The sequence below is a fragment of the Ixodes scapularis genome, unplaced genomic scaffold (genome assembly GCF_016920785.2).
Source record: "Ixodes scapularis isolate PalLabHiFi unplaced genomic scaffold, ASM1692078v2 PGA_scaffold3__209_contigs__length_174095766, whole genome shotgun sequence".
NCBI classification, from domain to species: Eukaryota; Metazoa; Arthropoda; class Arachnida; order Ixodida; family Ixodidae; genus Ixodes; species Ixodes scapularis.
The window spans coordinates 123755937-123776179 of record NW_024609868.1 but is presented as its reverse complement, the minus strand read 5'-3'; the positions used below and the strand labels follow the sequence as shown (position 1 = coordinate 123776179).

At 46.4% G+C, this 20243-nt stretch overlaps 2 protein-coding genes and 1 pseudogene across 2 annotated transcripts in view; all 3 read right to left on the bottom strand.

Annotated features, from left to right (window-relative positions):
• The window catches only part of LOC8042322 (delta-sarcoglycan), a 130495-nt gene extending 126497 nt beyond the window's left edge, over positions 1 to 3998 (bottom strand). The window contains exon 1 of the mRNA XM_029987182.4: positions 3766 to 3998. The gene's annotated coding sequence lies outside the window, so the exon portion shown is untranslated. The remainder of the gene's footprint in view (positions 1 to 3765) is intronic.
• Positions 3999 to 11662: 7664 nt separating this feature from the next.
• Positions 11663 to 12216, bottom strand: LOC120843641 (annotated as a pseudogene).
• A 3071-nt stretch (positions 12217 to 15287) lies between these two features.
• LOC120843640 lies at positions 15288 to 15866 on the bottom strand. Its single transcript, XM_040215063.1, has one exon. The coding sequence runs from the start codon at positions 15864 to 15866 to the stop codon at positions 15288 to 15290; it is 579 nt and encodes a 192-aa protein (XP_040070997.1).
• Between the last annotated feature and the right edge of the window lie 4377 nt (positions 15867 to 20243).

Genomic DNA, 20243 nt, shown 5'->3' with positions numbered 1-20243 from the left:
GCCAGGAGCCTTCTCACCTGTTCCCCGGTAGATCGAATCATCAGTCTCCTACCGACGACGTGTTCCTCGAGAGGACAGATTAGCTGTCTCCATGTTTGGTTAGAAATGGGGGACAGTCTTTCCAGCGGTATGAGGCAGACTGTGATTGCCCAAAGTTACTCAACTAAGTGGCCGGATGTTATTGCTCACAGGATCACTTAGGAAGGACGAATGTACTTCCGAATTGGACAGGAAGCTTTTCCTTTCTCGAAAGTACAATAAAAATATCAGAGACGCTATATTGCTTTTCATCATTTAGCGCGAAACGCTATAAAAAGGGAAGCGTGCGAGAGGCACTGGTTTATGAAGTACAAAGGCTTGGATTGCTGTTTTATGAGCAAACAATTTTGGACTCCGAGCAGCTGGAATTTTGTCAACATTGATGAATTTTCTTACTGAAAAAAAAAAAGAAGAGGAAAAAATTGGCGCACATAAAAACAGTGTTCAACCCTGTAAGAACGGGGTGTAATGGCTAGCCTACTTTATTTCGGACAGCACAGGTGGCAAACAGCTGATGAAGCCTATCGGGGGGACCCCTTTATTGGGGTTCCTCCTTGGAAGGAGGGGAAAAGCAAAAATAGTTCGGCGGTGGTTTTTCGGCTAACTTATTGCCCTCGACCTTCATCGACCCACTTGTGGTGCCCTTTCGTGCTCCTTTGCGGGATTGGGCTGGATTGGCATGCGTCGGTCTCTGCGGGCGTTTCCAGAACATTTGTCCAAGTGAGAAATTCCTAACTTGTCGCGCGCAACGCACGGTGTCATTTTTTTGTCACTTCATAATAGTAATATGGCACAAGAAAATGCCACAAACTGGACGATACATTTGACGAAGCCCTAAATGCAGTCTTGTTTTGTTGTTCCAATTTTAGAAAATATGCGTTTTCGACTTTTGTCGAACAACCATAGAAACTCAATTATAGAAATCCGTCCAATAAGCGCGTAAAAACATAGAGGATGGTATAAAAACTTACAAATGCTTTACATAATATGATGACTTTTGGTATACTTATTAAATAAATTATACAATTATATCTTTGTGTTGTTTTCAATAGGCCACTCACACGGAATGAAAGACGGAAGGCAAAGTTTCTATATTGGGGTGAAAGTCCTCGATTGCCCAGAAAGAATAAAATTGTTACGAGTTTGCTCATTTATGCAGGAAGTAAAAGTAAATTGATAAAGTTTTGACTTGTTTGCCACGCACTACCATAATATTCCATCCCTACATATCCGTGCACAAATAAAACGACTCAGGAAATTTGTTTTATTGACATATTATTAAACATGACACCCAAGTCATTACTCTTTTTTTAAGGTGACTCCTCCTGCTTCTTACTTTTTGTAAAATGCCCATAAAGTGTTATCTCTATTCTTCGTTATGTTTAGACATCTAGTTTTTATCGCATAAACAGCGATATGTCTAGCCAGAAAGGGTTCTCTATGAGTGTTGTTTGTTCTTACTGGAATCTCAGAAAGTATAAACCGCTTCATCTTCGTTGTTGCGCTGTCACGCCTCGGTGGCAAGCTTTTCTGCACCTGATGTCGTTGCACGTCCGCGAAGGCAGATAGATATCTATTGCTCTCAAGTTATTTACAACTTTCAATCACGCAAGGTTCAACAGTAAACCTTTTACAGTGTGCAATTAAATGTGCCTCATCCACGACTATTTTATAGCTGAGTCAAAAGAGGCAAGCGTGTTTTCTGTATATTTTTGTCCGTTAGCTGCCTAATTTATTTAAACATCTGGATGACCTATGGCGCCACTTGTCTACAGAAAGAAATAGTATGAAGGAAAGCACTTTCATACCTACGTTTATTGACGATGTTTCAAATGCAAGCCTGCGGGTGTTGTGTACGGATTCGGAATTTTTTTTTTCAGGAATGGGAAGGTTTCTTTTTATGGCAACATATGAGGCTAACAGGCGAGCAAATTGGGTGGGTGTGTTATAGCTAGGATTCCGTGTTTTTGGTACTCATTTCTGTCAAATTCAATGGGTGTTCTTCAAAGTTTTTTTTTTTTTTTGGCAAGTTCGGTGTTTTAAGGGGTTAATTTATGTTTGATTCCAAAATCTTCAAACTTAAAAGCCTAATTTTGCAGTGTTTCACATCAAAAATAAATAAATAATATCCGGGTGTAAGCATATGTTAGATAAAGAAAAATAAAACGCGCTTATATCAATTAATATTTCTTCAATTGGATTTGGTGCTGCTGCCATTGCCATTGCCAATACTAATTTGCCCAACGGCAAACGTTGCATACATGTGTGGCTTCGATAAACGTCTATACCTTAGAAATGAACTCCTGGAGGCAGCCGCTGGGAAGCACGTATTCATCCCATACTATTCCATGCTACCCCGCGACCGCGAGAGGTGGAGTGATAAAGGATGAAATAAGGAAGTTTCAACTGCCCCTCTTTACAATTCTATGCAATATGGTCTGTAGCTTTCACTGTTACAAAAACACTTCTCCTTCCTCTTAAAGCAAAAATAGTATGGCCTAAACTGGAACCCCATACAGAGGTTTTTGTCGTGACCCGAAAATACAATGGCAGGTCGTCCTGGACCTTGACGTGATAAGCGGTAAGACCATTTCTGGGTCAATGACCCGAGATTTGAAAAGGTAACTGTGGTGGCATTTTCCCGAGACAATTGACCCTGTGCGTTGATGAAACTTAATTGTAAAATACCGTCTTTATTTATGTTTTCTTTTTTTTTTTTTGTAGGGGGAAGGGGGAAGGGGAGCATTGAGCACATCCAAATTCGGAGTTTATCGGGTAAATCCGAATTGACAGAAATTTTACCGGCGGATGTTTTTCCGATTTATCCGAAAACACGGAACCCTAGTTATAGCCTATTTCGCCATCGTTAGAGTGCAGACGCGGTTCTGCTACATTACACGTAGAGCGGCAGCATAGCAGGGGGCGTCTGAAGGCAGCTGAAATGCGTTACGTCTGAGCTGAAGATGCACTTGAACAAGACTGACTTTCTTCCAGCACATAGCTTTCATTTCTCACAATGTTTTGCTTATTGTTCGCATTATATTAAAATGTTCCGTGTATATAATTCAGCAAAAGTTGATCTTTTTTTTAATCTCATATTAAGTTTACTAATTTCGGAAAGAAAAAGAAAAATCCGACAGATGAATGGATGGGGAGAACACACAGTCGGTAAAATAGGTGGTTCAGTTCCTCACTCCTTGTCCACGCTTATATTGTTCCTTAAAAGAGTCATTCATTCAAATGAATGAATGAATTCATTTGAACTTGCTGAATTCTTTGAATTCGCTGAATTCAAAGAATTCAGCGTATTCTTTGGTGATATTAAAAAAACGCAAATTATCGAAATACTCTCTGGGTCGTTCAGGAGACGTCGCTTAACATATCAGAATGAAGAGGAGGGATAGATTTCAGTAATGTAAATGCGAAACAACGTTACCAATGGCGACTTATCGCAGCTTCTGGCTACAGGCAGATACCTTATTGAGCTTCCATAAAACAAGATTTCCAGCGAAAAAATCCACCGAACCTTCCTCAACCTATTTTGTTTTTTTCCCGACAAGCAGCGCGTGTTGCACTACTTTGTATTTGTTTAAGCCACGGGACTGTTTACGCGGCCGGCTAAAAATAAAGATCGCGGCTTTATCTAACAGCTCGAAACGGTCCCGAAGGCGGACGGACAGCTCCCCAAAAAAGGACAGGCACGGTCGTAACGGCCAAAGGACGTACCTGACGAACGATGCGAGTCCGGAGAAGCAGCAGGAGCAGCGGCGGCCCCTCGAAGCGAGCAAATAAAGCGCGTCTCCGGGGTCCGGAAGCCGTGCGGGCGTCCCGGGCCAGACAGTCCGGAAGAGCACGTGCGTCGACACTCGGAGAAGGCGCTTATTTGGAGCAGCCCGGGGAGGCCCGCATCCATCCCGCGCCTCCCGCACCCCGCCTGCGAACTTTTCCTCGCAGGCCGGCCGACTGGGGCTCCACTTGGCCGCCACGCGGCGCTCCGCCTCCGGAAACTCGCGCGGGGGGAACCCGCATTCCACAGTGGGAGCAACATTTTTTGAAGACACGGAGAGCTTTCGCTGTTTGATGGCTGACTCCCCTCCGCGCAGACCCACATGCGCCTGCGCACTTTGTTGCGAGGCGAAGAGGTGAGCTGCCGCCGGAGACGCTTGAAGACGATCGACGACGCGTTTGCCTCCTTCTCCTTGGGGTTCGCACGGCGTAAACGAGGTTCGCAAACCGCGTGACCCCCGATCGAGTGGTTGGAAACACTCTGAGATCTAGGCACGCTGCTAGCACGGCGTTACCATTGGCCCGACGGGTCCGCTCGGCGCTGCGGTGTGGGAGTTTGTTTTCTTTGCTTTTGGTGACCGCCAGGGCGAAAAGAGGCGCTGTCCGGACCCTGCCTGCTCGCTTCACCAGATCCGCGTCGAGGCAGAAGCTCGGGAGGGAGGTTAGTCGCCTCGGCGTGGAGGTCTTCGGGCCAGATCCGATAAAAGGGCTTATTTTTAGACGGGCCCCAAGCGAGATAGAAAAGAAGCAAAAGGATGGCTCGTGAATTCAAAGATTCAAGACCTCGGACGATCAATTTCCCGCAACAAAGAAATGCACACAATCCTCGACCTTTCTGTGAAATGATACGCGAAACCGATTCTGTCATCGAAAGAAAATAAAAAAATTAAAAAAAATCAGAAAAACAGATCTTCCCAAGACGGTTATTCCCTTTTCTGGTAAAGGGAGAGCCCCTATTTAGAACGCCCGTATCCTTCCGATTACGATTTATTCGGACGGAAGCTAATTTTTTTTTTCTTCGCATTAACTTTGAATATTAGCTTTCTTTACGAAATGAATATTTAGGTAAGCTCGAATCAATATAAACGGAAGGAGTTGCCGCTTTCTGACTAAACCTTAACACATATTTTAAAGGTATGGAAAATGATCGTGCCATATTGAAACGACAACAATAATAACTAGAAGAAAGAAAAGAAACACACAATTCAGCTAACTTTAAGAATGCTTACGCCAAAGTACCGCGGTATTCAACTATCAGCCGTTGGTCTTTTTTTTATGTTCGAACGTTCCTATTCAAGCAAGTAACTGTGTTCTGGTCTGCGATGTTTTTGAACAAAACGTGTGTATATGAGAAGCCGTCGACTGTCGGATTCACTCACATTTCCGCTTTCGTTCGACCTCTTGTCACGTCAAAATTGGAACTCTTTTGCTAGTTTGCTTGTTTTAAGTGCAGGTCTACATCGCTAAAGTTTATTTTTCTCTGTTATTGTCCGCATCATCACCAGCCAATCGTGACAACAATAATTTTATTCATGCGACTTCATTTGTCCGGTATGTTCTTCTTTTGAATCAACTTAAAAGGAAGCTGAAACAGTTTCAAAAAATGAATTTACTTTATTTATTCATTCGCTTAATTAATTTAAATTACAGCACCCCAGGGTCATTTTTGCAGGAAAGCGGGGAAGGTACAGATAAAAAGTGCACATAAAATATTCGTAAAAACGTACACAAATATATACAGACAAATATACGAGCATTAAAACAAAGATTTAAACGAGAGAGAGAGAGCCATTCGAAAGCAATGAAACGATATTACTCGGTTGCCGATTTCATTCTTCAGCCACACGTAGAAAAAGAAGGGTATTTGAGAGCATCTTCTACAGTTGGATTCCTTAATAGTGCGAGCGGTATCCAACCTTCGTGATATAAAATCTGGTGAGTACAAATATCTACGTTTGTTTATGCTTGCTCTGTTCAAGTTTATGTTAGGCATATGTATTAACAAAAAACATGTTGTAAAAAAATACAGTGGCTTAAACTGAAGGTAATGTTTGATGGTCCTACAGGACCATCAAAAGTGACCTTCAGTTCAATGCAATGTTGTTTTTACGTTCATCCTACTCATAAATAACATAAATAAATATCGCAAGTTTGTTTCGCGCTCTTTCAATTTCCTCGCTAAGCACATGACGAAAAAGGAATCCCAGATTGCACAGGAATATTCAAGGACGGTTCCGACATATAAGCAATAAATACTTTTTCTGACATTCAAAGGGGAGCTTGGTTCATTTTCAAAACTCCTAATTGATTGTTTGCTTTGGATTCTGGATCTGAACTCTGGGGGCTCAGGAGTGGTTTTCAGCAAGAAATACGCCAAGATGCAGCACTTGGGCTACTAGTGCCACTCATTTTGTAATTAGAGTGTGAGTGAAAATAAGTCTAAGTTGTTCCTTTGTAATGCGTACGTTGTGGCAACATAGTTTTTATTAACGATGACTAGCTGGTGAACTTAGTCCATGATAAAAAAATAGAATGGGATTAGATAAAATAAAAAGAACGGACAAGCGCACACACCGTTTCGGACGGTGTGTATTCTTGTCCGTTTTTTTTTTTTTTTCAAATCTGTTTTTAGCAGTTTTGTACGCGTTACTGACAAAAGTAACTGCTTACAATTACAACACCACATAATAATTACTTACTCTTCACGCTACATTTCTTTTTTAACTTTTTATTACGAAATAAAAAAATGTTTATGCTCTTTTTGTCAAATTTTCTATTTTATGACTCCAGAAAGAGCACGTGACCTTCTTCGCGGGTACATATTGAGAACGAACTAAGCTATTGCCAACAGGATTCGTCACTTCCTAAAGTAATACAAATAGATATAGAAAGAGAGAGAGAGAGAGAAATATAAATAAACAGCCCAATGGCTGGACTAGTAGAAGCCCCGATCAAGTAACAACAAAAAAACGTAGCTAAAATAAAAAAAAATTAAAAAAAAATTCCTAATGATGGAGAGATTGAACTATAGGGGGCGCTGCGTTCACCAAAACAAATACCGCCGGCGTGGAAAACAACTCCGGCCTTCCGGCCTTTGGCTGCTGTGTTGTTTTCACGTTTCCTGCAGGTTTGTTAGAGTATGGTACGCTCTTGTTGCATACCGCAGTGCTCAGCGCATGCTTTAGAGCTTGGAATCAGTTTTCATCGCTTTCCTGCCCCCCTCCCCCCCCCCCCCCCCAAAAAAAAAAAAAGAAAAAACAAAAAAACTCAAATCGCAATGGATAAGTTAAGACTAGTTAAGAAGTTTACTGCGCACGACGTGGTGTATGGTCGTCACTTCGCAAGCGATGCCTTCCATGCAAACTACGCTAATGGGCGATGTATGTACGTGTGTGAATCACGCCTGCATCGACATCCGTTCAAACCGTACATCGTATTTCACAGGGGGTGGATACTCGGCCAACACAAAAACCGAGCAAAAAAAAAAAAACAAATTGCCGGTAGTTTTTTTTATTGGGTCTCGTGTAAAAGAAATAGTCAAAACGGGATTTTCAAATTTTGTGAGTAGCTGAGTGGAAAGGTGTCCGCTTCACGTGTCGTGGGTTCCAATCTTGCATAAAAAAATGCCAATTTTTTTTTCGTTTTTCGGAACATTTTGTGATATAAATCGCCAAGATTTTTATTTATTTGTTTATTTAAATAATCATTGCCGTCCGAAACTCGCGGCAATTTTTTTTTCCCGAGTGGTTGTGCCGACCTGCCGGCAAAATATCTCCACCATATTTCAAAGCAGGGCACAAAAGGAGGTTCTTGAAACGCAACGCCGTTCCGTCGTAGAATATTCTGAAGGGACCACACGACCGGGTCGTGAGGCTTCGGAAGCCACCGAAAGATACTGCTATCATTTGATCACTATTTTATTCCAGGCTAGCGTTTACACTGGAACATATTAGGTAGCAGTATCAGTACGATATTGTGATATTTACGCAATTGCGTGAATCATTTTGCGATTCCTATTGTTTCGATCGAGCAATGCAAATATCTGTATACCTAGGCCCTCGTCGTGCAGAACTCATTTATATTTCATCGTGAACCGTGCACCTTTGAATAACCGATAAATTAAACTGAAAAAGACAACTTGTAACGTTTAATGCCAATATGCAGTCTAACTAGCCACATTCTACATTATAATGTTCACCAGTGTGTCGTCTATTTTGACATTTCAAGGAAAACGTAATGTAATGAGTATTTTGGTTGATGTTTTAGTGAAAATATCTCCGGGGCGACGATGCACTTGATTACATGATCACATTTCAGTACGTCCTCGCCTTCAACGAGGTACCTCTTGCTCTCGCCGACGTGGCTGATGATCGCTGCAAGACACAGGGACCCTGAAAAGCAATGCGTGTGTTTTGTGAATACGGTTTCTTCAACCTAGGAAGCGAACAAACATCGCCACACCGCGTCAGTCACCCACGACCTGGCGCGCGCAGCCCCAGCGACGCGGCCGATCGCGAGCCGCTACACGTTGGTTGGTTTTTGCTTCCAACAAAATCGCAGCAACATTTGCAGCAAGATGAGACAAGCAGGGACTATGCTACCTCTACGCAGTCGCTTTTCGAGCATATGAATATTATTCACATACCTTTCACGAGCCTCAAGCCCTCGTCCTCGATGGCTGAACGAATACCAGCGGCGGGATTGTTATCCCCACAGAATAGTTCAGACGGCGCCCGCTAGCCAGCGCCACCATTCGATATCCTTCCCAATACTTCGTTTCACCTTCCGTCCGTGCGCAGCCAAAGCTACGTGTGGCCGGAGCTGATGACACGCCGGTAATAGGTCACGCGATCTCGCCTGCACCTTTGTATCACTCCGCTGCGCCGCTGGTCGCCCGCGCCGCCCGCGCTCGCCGAGTGTATAGCCAAGGGGAGGTATTTCGTCTGCTACGGGTGTATCAATGGTATGGTCTGCTACAGGTTTAAAAAGTGCCCTTTCGCGTTCTGAAATTTAGTCACAGGGGATGTCAGTACGTAGGCTGGCCGCTGGCGTCTGTGTTCGTGCTTTCCACCTGTTCGGCATAGTTTCGAGATGTACACGTTGCAAGGTGCCCGATGACCCGGCCGTTGATGTTTCCTAGGCGCAGTCCTTTCCACTAGCAGCTTGGCGGTCATAGTTATCGGCAGGTAAAGGGGTGCCCTGATTTCGCCGCGTATCAGTGAATTGTAGTGGCCCGGACGCTTTTCTTGTTTACAACGCACTTATGTAAGCGTGCACGTACAAGTCGAAAGCGCTGCAGAGGAAATTTCGGCCGTTGCATTGCGTGAAATTGGTCACTCTGTAACGTCCGGTTTACGTACATTCCGGACTGTCCTTAGAAGATGGGCCCCGTGATTGGGGCCCATCTTCGAACTGTCTTTTAACTTTTATATCCAACGATACTGGAAACAGCGGAGACGTGGTGTGTGTGCACCGTTGGCAGTCGCGAATCCCGTAACTTATTCTGCAAGTCCCTGTTATTCGTTGTTGGTTTGCGTGCCTGACGGTTCTCGCTTCCACCGTGCTCGCTTCTTAAAGCGCTGGACGACGGGTGTGGGGTGCTCCGGTTGTGCACTTGTGCGTGTGCTTGCAGGACACTTCTCGCTGTATTTGTGAGAGCAACCGAATTGAAGGGAAAATTACTTGGCATCGGCGTGGTAGATGTCGTGCCTATCGGCAAGGGAGAATCGCTGCAACCAAGCCGCCTCTCAGAGTCCTCAAATAGAGGTTCCCATAGTTCAAGTGGCTGATCTTATTCGCGTTCTAATCCACTTTACCTCCCATTGACGTGGCATCCTATTTTTTTTAATATCACATTTATTAACAGTTCTGTGGTTGATCCGCCAATAACACCAAAAATTTCTGCAGAAAGCCAGTATCAAGTTGAATTTTTGATTCGTATTTATTGTGGTGCTTTCTTTTCGTGCATTCCTGATGTTGCTACTCCCATTACATAAAGCTGAAGACTTAATTGTTAAGCCTCTGGTGGATGTCATTCCCTTGCTTCTTCATTCTTTCTGGAAAAGGAGTGATCCAGTGGAGCCTTAGAGGGATTCATGCTTGTGTAAGAGTGAAAAGATCTGGCTGAAACATGCAATATCAAAGGCGAATTTGGGCGTTTACGTGACAAAACTGCGAGGACATCTGGCACACCCCAGCAGAGGATGAAGATCAAATTCGACTAACGGGGGATCCTTTCACTTGTAACCGAAAGCTCGGTTACACAGTGCCTTCTTCGCAATAAGCCTCCGTCGTATTGCGGGTACCTGTCGGGATCCATAGGCCGGTGCTTTGCCAAGGAGCCACCGAGGCGGCAACATGTAATATCAATTGGTGTTCTACTAAACAAGGAACATTTGAGCAGAAAATATGTTTATTTGTGAAGGTAAAGAAAAATGAGTGCAGGAAGTGAAATGCCAGACCATGAAAGCAGTCACAAACGACCATGTCCTTTACAAAAATCCCTCCACCTTGTGTAGTGTTGGCTTAACGGTGATACAGATATGCAACCAATATAGTGTACTGCACTGACTAGACTTATCACCGACGGCATAATTTACTTGCTTTCCCTACAGAGTGATTTCCTACCGAGCATTCTCACTGTTATTTTTAAAATCTTAAAAAAGTCTAATACCGCTGTTACACGGGCACACTTAACCGCGGTTAACTCAGCTTTAACTGCGGTTACGTGGCAGCACAGATGCCGCACTATACCCTCGGACAGCTATTTCAAAAGAAGTGAAGAGAGCGCGTGCACTGCTTTATTGGGTGCTCAAGATGCTCAAGCGCACGTTCGCCCATAGCTCTGACTGCATCGCCGTAGAACGTTGTCGGCAAGTATTGTGCGCTAACTGTGGCTTAGCGTAACCGCAGTTAAGTGTGCCCGTGTAACAAGGGTATAAATGAGCCCGTTTTAGCAGACTTCTTCTTTCTTTATGCTTCGTTCTTCAAACTTTGGTTAATATGCTTACTGTATTGCCAAATCGGCATGCTGACAAATTAGTGCAACACATGAGCAACTGTCTGTTCTTTTTGTTCGGCACATGGAAATGTTAGTGTGCGTACATCAAGAACGTCTTCAATTGTCTCCCGGTCAAGTCTGGCATTCTGCATCTTTTACAAAAATCTCCGGTTTTCTTTCGCAGATTAAACATATTTTGGTTTGGATGAACTAGGCCTCCCCTGTTTTAGAGCGCAGCTCTTAGGGGCCCGTTTCCAGCCTGAGCGGCGTCAGCGTCGGCGTCGGCGTAACCGGGGGGGGGGGGGTCACGTGACCACCCCGAGGTCACGTGACCCCCCCCCCCCCCGAGGTCGTGACCCCCCCCCCCCCCCGAGTTCACGTGACCCCCCCCTCCCCCGAAATCACGTGACCCCCCCCCCCCCCCCGAGATCACGTGACCCCCCCAGGTTACGTGACCCCCCCCCCCCGAGGTCACGTGACTACCCGCAGGTGACGTGACCCCCCTCAGTACCCTTCCCTACTCCTCCTCAAGAGCTGCGCTCCAATTCGGCGTTACAGGGATTTGTAAACGGCTTTCATGTTTTTTAGGTTCGACAACGATGCCTCAGCGGACAAGTTTGGCTCGATACTGAAGACAGAATGGCATGTGGCGCAGCTCGTAGCCTTTCTCAATTTCCTGCTAAAAACTCCTGCTAAATAATAGAGTATACTATCTACGACATTAGTTCCTCCAGAAAGAGAAAATTTCCTCACATTCCCAGTCAACGACAAATATGAGATTTTCCAGTTCCTTCTTCACCTGGTAGACGAAGGGAAGAGATGACCTGCTCTCTTCATCTATGCTGATGAGGGCCCTGAAGTCCGATGAGTCAAGTAAAGGTTTTTCTCCTTCCACCACTCTGCAGTTTCCAAACTTCGGAGGTATCAAACGACTGTAGATACTCAACGTCTAGTACAGTTGTAGAAATGTCGGCTTTGATGGATGGTCCTTCTGACTGTCTGTCATTCTGATCTTTCCAAAGAAACGTTTAATAGGATCCTGGTTCATCTTGCTTGTGAGGACGAATTTGAAGTTGTGCTTCTCCAGCAGGAGCTCAAAGTTCTCTCGTAGATTTTAAGGTGACATGAAGCCCTTCTGATGTGCTCTTTGTTTGGAACATCTCCTGGATGACCGCATCATTCTTCAGTTCCTTTTCCCATGTGACAAGCCATTCCACACCACGGTTTAGGACAGCAAGGTCCGGGCCATTCCTGACAATGCCTTCATCTGGAAAACGACGGTTCATCGCGTCAAACAAGTCATTCAAAAGCAATGTGAACTCTTCGGTTCACTCGCTGATCTCCAGACGGTACACACCTCGTCTTCTGTAAAACCGAATTCCTGAAGCCATGAAGCAACTAAACACTTGCGTAGCAAGCTTGACACAGATTTTCTCTCAGGTGCTAGGGTAAATGTGTGCATGTGTAATCTTGGAACAACCCTTTAAATCCCCGGCGACAACGAGGTCTTTTTTTGTAGACGGCAGCGTATTCCTCCCACCTTATCCACCGCTCGTCCTTCAGCTACTTCTGCCGATTCCGGATGCACTTGAAGAGGTACGGTGCATCAGAAAAGGCAGACACCTTACTATCGGGGTAATTTGCGTGTGCGAATCAGTTGACAATACCTTCGAGTTCTCCACTGATGCCCAAGAGTTTCCACATTCTTTTGTTGGTGGATGTGCCATCACTAACAAAACCGTGAATTTGCGTACCGGCATTTTCTATAACTACCATGGCTTGCACCAGAAGCTGTGCAAGCACAATGCCTTTCGTTGCACTCTTAGCAACAAAAACTCCAATACGCTGCGTGTAACTTTCTCCAGGCGGACGAAATATAAAAACCAAACTTTTCTTCAAATTCATCGGCGTGTTAGATGTCTGAAGTCAACCCTGCATAAGTCATTGTCTTCGTGTTGACACGCTTGCTCTTCCTGAATTGAATTTCGTCAAACATGATTATGCCACCTCATTTAAAGTCATCCTTTTTCCATTTTCTTCTTGAGGGCACTGAAACACTTGTTGTCAAAACCAGATTTAAAGCTGACCATCTCAACATAGCGACGCATTGGTTGTACTGATGGTAAAGGCAAAACTTTATTCTCCATGAGAAATCTATATCGGGCAGGCGACCTGATGTGAAGAAGGAGGCAAAGTAGAATTCAGTTGTGTGTATATTCACGACCCTTTTTCGATCGAGCCTTCGCAGCTGTAACACACTTCAAAACAAGTTGCTAACCCTATTGTAGATTTGCCTCTCTGGAAAGATGATAAAGGGTTTCATTGTTTACTACTTGCAGTTTGGGTTTATAGCTAGCCAACTTTGTTTTTAGCTTAATTTTTCCTTTAATAAGTTCCACTTTGGATCTATGGCAGGCAGTTCTAGCTTTGCGTATTATGTTAACACTGGCTTTCTCCGATGGGATAGCTAGAAGCTGAATGCGTTTCGTTTCACGTTTTAGAGCGCAGCTCTTAGGGGCCCGTTTCCGGCTTGAGCGGCGTCGGCGTAACCAAGGTCATCTCAAGGTCACGAGACCCCCAAGGTCACCCCAAGGTCACGTGACCTCTCCAGATCACGTGACCCCACAAGGTCACGTGACCCCTCCTAAGGTCACCTCAAGGTCACGTGACCCCAAGGTGACCCCCACGTGACCCCTTGAACGTCACGTGACCCTCAGGTCACGTGACCCCTCCAAGGTCACGTGACCCCGAGGTCACGTGGCCCGCTGCCCAAGGTCACGTGACCCCCCGAGGTCACGTGACCCCTACCAAGGTCGCCCCAAGGTCACGTGACCTGGAGGGGTCGCGTGACCCCTCCAAGTCACGTGGCTCCCCGAAGTCACGTGACCCCTCTTAAGGTCACCTCAAGGTCACGTGACCCCCCGAGGTCACGTGACCCCTCCTAAGGTCACCCCAAGGTCACGTGGCCCCGAGGTCACCCCAAGGTCACGTGACCCCTCCAAGGTCACGTGACCCCGAGGTCACGTGGCCCCCTCCCCAAGGTCACGTGACCCCCCGAGGTCACGTGACCCCTCCCAAGGTCACCTCAAGGTCGCGTGACCCCCAAGGTGACCCCCACGTTACCCCCAAGGCCGCCCCAGGTCACGTGACCCCTCCCAAGGTCACGTGACCCCTAGATCACACCTCCCCGAGGTCGCGTGACCCCCCTCCCCGAAGTCACGTGACTCCCCCTTCCCGAGGTCACGTGACCCCCCGGAGCATATTAAGAATGAGGGAAGGAGGAGGAGAAGGAGGAGGGGTCTACCCTCCCCTCAGTACCCTTCACTCCTCCTCCTCAAGAGCTGCGCTCCAATTCGGCGTTACAGGGAATTGTAAACGGCTTTCACTTTTTTTTTCTTTTTTTCCTGATATGAATTCAAAGCACGTCCTTCAATATCTCGCAGGCTTTGCAACGTTTCTCTTTTGTGAACAATGTGAATTTTTTGCGCCGCCATACACCACAGGAGTCAACTTACGCACACTCAGGGTGGATGCCACGGTACATTTCGTCGCATGGACCACCGGCACACACATGCAGTTCATGAAAGTCGTGAATGGCACTTTTCACTGTACTTAGATAATTTAAAGGGAAATCTTTCCTTGTGTCTACGAGAGTTGCAACATAACCGTAAATAAAAGTCCTCATTGACAGGGAGTCATCCCTTGAAGGCATCACCTAAGCGCCTTTCGGGTAAAAAGTGGTTTGTCGTAATTCTTTGGTACGGCTGATTCGGTGAAGATGGCAGACTTCACTTCAAAGCCCTCAAGTACCTGTACAGCCCAAGCTTCGCTTGGAAGGGGAAGGTTGGATGCAGAGCTTAACAGGAGGGAAATTTAAGGTGTTCCTCTTTAAGGTGTCCGCGACCAGTCGGAGGAGGAGGCTGCTTGTCAGTCGGACGAGTGTGGCATGGCATTCCCGAACAATCTTGTTGTTCCACGGAACCACGAGTCGAGTAGACAACCTGCGTGATAAAAGAACAGAGCGCGTCAAGTTAAGAGACTGTCCCACTACTATAAGAGAGAGAGTAAAAATGTGCGCCATTTTTCTCTTACCTGTCCGCAACCAATCGGAGAAGGAGGCTGTCTGCCAGTCGGACGAGCGTGGCATGGCGTTCCCAGTCGGACGAGCATGGCCCAGGCCCAGTCGTGTGGCGACTCAGCACTGCAGTTTGTCACAACCCATGTCTTTATCATCCGAACTGTCCGTGGCAGAGTCTCCATCGGTCTCGATGATGAAGCTGTTGATGGCGATGTCATCAAATCCGTCATCTGCCCACATTCGCCACTCCACTCCGACGGCGTGATGTACGTAGCTTGACCAGTTCCCTGCAGTCACTTGCTGGATAGCGACTGGGGTCAGCGCTTCCACATCCGCAAGCTTGAAAGTGACGTTCTGGCATGCGATATAGTCCTAAACTTGATTCTACACCAGCTCAACCGGATTGAGCTCACAATGGTCAGGCGGCAGACGAAGAACCACGTGTCCATGCTGCTCTGCTATTGCGTCCACGCGACACTTCTCCAGTTCCGGCCTTTTGACTCTCTTCATTTTTACAAGGTTCAGCAGCTCTACGTTCAACATTGTAGAGTCCCAAGTAACTCTATGCAGCGTCAGCCAGCCTTCCACATTCTTCTTTAATGTGCTGCTGCTCGGACAGGCATTCAGCTCGGCGGAGGGGTATGGAGCGTTGTCCATGACAATCCCGCTGTCGGCCTTGATGTTGGACAACAACTTCTCTGTATGCCACTTCTCAAATCGCTTGCCGTCCATTTCCTGGTGATAGTCACCGGTGCCCTTCTTGGCCCGGAACACTTCAGCTGCGCCTTGCATCAAGCAGTCCTCACTGCCAACATGTAGGATGACGACGCGGCCTCCCTTCCCGGATGAACTCTTGAGTCCAAGACTGAGGCCTCTATAGTAGGCATGTCTTGGTGCCTTCACGTTTGTATCTGTCCACACTTTGGAGCGAGTGTGCCCTGCATTTGCCGACGTTTCATCCATCAAATAGATGGGACACCCTTCTGCTCTGTATGCCTTGATTTCTCGCAGGTACTGTGCACGCCACAGAATAAGGTCTGTTCGCTCCAGCAGGGTGGAGTTCCGACCACGCTTCTTAAAACGAAAACCTAGATTTTGCAGTGCTCTCCACAGAGTAGATCGGCTAACCTTGGGGAAAGGAGCATCGCCGCGGACATCGTCTAAGACCTGCGTAAGGAGTTAGAAAAACAAAAGTCACACTGTGCACTTTTGACAACAAAACTTAAGTCAATCTGATTACGAATTATTTGGACATGAGACACGTTTCTATCTACTACATGGCCTCAAAGACAAACTTTGAAGCCAGATAGTTTAGGCAAGCTGAAAAACGCTGTTTTTTAACGTGCATAAATAAACTATGCATCACAGAAAGTTGGAAGTAATCCAAATTCTCCATAGCACCGTCTATTTTCTTCTTCTTCTTGGAAGTATTCTAAAGTACTTCCAATATGATGCCTGCGGTGATGACTGGATGCAAACGCTTAGGGACATGACGTTACCTGTATCAAAAGCTAAAAGATAGAAAAGAAACACCTATGAGGTGCCCCGACCTTAAAAAGGACCAGGCTGAACAAGTCTCCTTTGCGTCACATCTCACAAATGTTGCCACGCGACACAATAGCAAATGAGTTGCTGCAAAATGAGCCCTATTTAACAGTGATTCTGTTATCCTGATTTCTCCATTCCTGCAATGTGATGCAATAACGTGTTCCATCTGTTTCTTTCTATGATCGAATCTCTCATGGATACTTGTTCTCCAACGTTTGCATCCTATCACCTCTGGCATACTTCCAGCTTTCTGCGATCTAGTTTATGTATGAGAACTGAAATACATATTTTCTTTTCTCATTCCGGCCATGTACGTAGAGGACTATTGAGAGACAAAACCAAATTTTACGGTGTTCAGCGTTGAGCCGATAATTAAATGTTGCCTACATCAAACTTAGTTAAAACACCGCTTGCACCATTTTTTTTTAATTCTTCCGGTTTAGTGCATTCATTCATATCATTTTCGGCCACACTGTTATGCTCCGTTTGAGCACAAGTGCGAACGGTGTGAATGCTATGGGCACGAGCATGCAGTCTGGAACGTAGCTTGCACTGCGCGAGCGCGCGTCCGAGCAGACCTACGATGCGCGGTCTCGTATTTCTAACTTTGGCTTCGCTCGCAAGCTTGCAACTTTAGTATGCACAGTACACGGTCGCTGAACCTTGATAACACGCAGCAAACTCGTGAAATACTCATTGAGGAAAGCGTCCTACTTTTAGTAGAGTAGGACCTTGGTTCATGTGGAAGTAGCCGTGAATGATGCCTTTGAGCGCTTGAAGATGAAATGAGTCCAGAGCTTCCGGAATTGCCAGAGACGGTCTCTTCTTGGGTCGCTTCGGAGATGGCAGCGAACACGCACCGTCAGGTTTTGTTGGCGTCGACATGTCGAGCCGCTTCTACGAGAAAATTGTTGACTGTGCGACGCCTGTCAGTACGGATGTTCGTTTGACAACTTCGCGGTACGACGCGGCAGGAGTCTCCTGCCGAATGTGAAAATAGACATTCATCACGACCTCTCGCGCTTGACGCCCAAACGTGCCTTTGCAAAAGGACGCTTTGAAGCGAATCGGTGAGGAAAGCAGCAAAGCACATGATTCGGCCATTACGGGAACGAAATCACACAGAAACACCGAGCGCTGCAGCCGTCTTGCCAGCAGATGTACGTGTTTTCACCAAACCACATTCATTTACATATATTAATAAAAACCATAATCCTCAGACATTTCATTCCTTCAGTTGCGAATCACTTTCAGCAGTACATATCTGGAATCTTGTCCAATGTTTACACAGAAAACAGTTATATATAAAAAAAAATATTTTGCGGATTATTTTGTGGTGTGTAGGAATGCTCTTCTCGAAGCTGCGAACCGTCCCTCAGCCTTCGGCTGCGCTCGGACGGAAGCTGGAACGAAGTATAGTACGTTCTGTACAAGCACGCACTGGTGAACTCTTTCAAAATGTAATGGGAGGGGGAGGGGGGGGGGGGTCAATTTGTTCATAGAAACCGAGGCACTCTGGACAGCTTGACAGTCAAAACGTCGCTGAGCCGGCTGACATCCTAATCTTTTTGGTATCTTGGTGTCCTTTTCTAGTTGTCTAAAGGGGGAAAAGTATCCAACGTCGGTGCAACATAGGCGTTTGACGCACGGGCAGAGTATTTTACGTAAAAAAAAAAACTAATCTTAATATTTTGAGCTCTTTCAAAAACATATAATTGATTACTTGTAATAGACTACAAAAATAGTCATTGAATTACAACGAACCTCTATGTCATGGCTTTCATTGCGATCTAAAAAGATTCAAACCACTGTCCATTGCGATGGACAGTGATTTGAATCTACGAGTCACTAAGTGCTCGTAGATTTGAACCACTGTCCACCCGTCCGCTCATCAGTGATCAGAGACGCGGGCACCGATTCGTGCATCGAATCGAAATACCGTACAATTTCTAAGTGACTCGTGATTGGATCTGGCGGTCTGTAGCTTTTGCCTTTAGTCCATCGTCGGGTGAGACGAAGTAAGTTTCCGAGCTCGAACGAACATATTTGGGAGTCATCCGGAATATTACAGTCATACAAACAAAAGAGATAAAAAGGACCAGCGCTGGCGGGGATCAAACCCCATCGAGTGGCGTGGGAGTCGAGCACACTGCTGACTCAGCTATTCGCACCCGGCAATAAGCCCCCCCCCCCTTTTTTTTTTGTTCATATTCGAGCCACCAGCACACTCAAGCTTCAAAAAGGAGTGATTATGACATCAGTGTTTTCTTCATTGTTCTCCACTGTAGACGTTAGCAAAAAAGCGCCTTCTGCGCGCTGTCATCTTTGTCTTCTCGGGCTGTGGAGCGCCATGTGACCATACCCCGTTGCTCTGCTGTGAGGCATATCAGACGCTGCGCATGCTCCCATGGCTCTGTGACTCAGCATTTTCCGCCCGGGTGATAAGCGATGCGAAAGTCTATACTCCACTCACAGCTGAATGCAGACGACGAAACAAGTACGAGTGTTAGACGTCGCTGCTCTGGGGCATTTTTCCGCTGAACGAGCACGCACTATAGAAATACGCGTTTCAAAGTTATGCGGAGGGCAAGTTCGTCTGCTTCTTGCGCAGGGAGTAGCGGTGACGTCAGAACGCCGAGCCCTGATTGGCTGATCGCGGCCCCCTATCTGAGCGTCGTCTGCTCCTTTGCAACGTCGTCTGCTCGCAACGTCGTCTGCGTCTGTCTTACCTTTCCTGAGACTTTCGGAAGTGCAGGGGCCAGATTCACGATACGATCTTACGTCAAAAATGTGCGTAAGACATAACTTTTCACGAAATAAAATTTTCGTAAGTTTTGCGCAGGTTACGACGAAATCCTACGACAGCTCCGAAGCTGTCTTACGCACTTCTTACGATCAAATCAGCATGGCCGGCAGCGTCGCGGTCGTGACGACCCACGGACGTTTATTTTTCTACGTGCGCTTCTCGCGCGTCCCGCCTTCAAGCAGCAAGAAAAAGTAAAAATTACTTGAAACAGACCACGACGAACAAGAACGCTGGATCCACAAACACCCGGGAAAAGCTCCAACGGCCACGATTCCACCGAACGCGACCAAGCGAGCACGGAAGTTAGGCCTAGCAGGCATTCCGCGACTCGGCGACCGTCTGCCCACGATCGGCTGGTGTGCTGAATGGAATATGCCCGCGCGACCCTTGTGAACCCTTCCGTATTATACTTTGATCGCTGACGTCAGTTTTAGATTAAGAGGTCAATTTGTTCCTCTTGGTATCTCCTTGTTTCCCGAGGCAACGGTGACTCTCGCCGATGAAAAAGCAGTGAATCTCCGACAGACGCAGGAAAGGCATAGAAGCCGTCGCTTTGACTAGCAGACGTAAAGCAGACGACGTTAACTGCGCCAACCCTGCGTCGCCATTAAAGAATGAGGGGTCTCGCCGCACACGAAAGGAGGGAAAAAGTATTTGGGAGGGAACTTGCGGACACTAACACGCTCACTCTCGGTTCTTAGCAAACAAACCTCGGCGCCTCGGGACACCTCGCCAGTGAGTCCTTTGACTTCCTTCCTTGATGCGTGTCTGCTAGTTGTTAGACAAAAACGTACCGCTCGAGTTATTTCGTCTGCCCTCTCTGAAAGGCGAAGTCAAGCTCGCTCGTAAAGACCTGCACTTCCGAAAGTCGCAGGAAGGGTAAGACAGACGCAGACGATGTTGCGAGCAGACGACGTTGCAAAGGAGAGCAGACGACGCTGAGATAGGGGGTCGCGATCAGCCAATCAGGGCTCGGCGTTCTGAGG

Coding starts and splice junctions, on each gene's coding strand:
- LOC120843640 (XM_040215063.1), bottom strand. CDS start 15,866: ATGGATGAAACGTCGGCAAATGCAGGGCACACTCGCTCCAAAGTGTGG.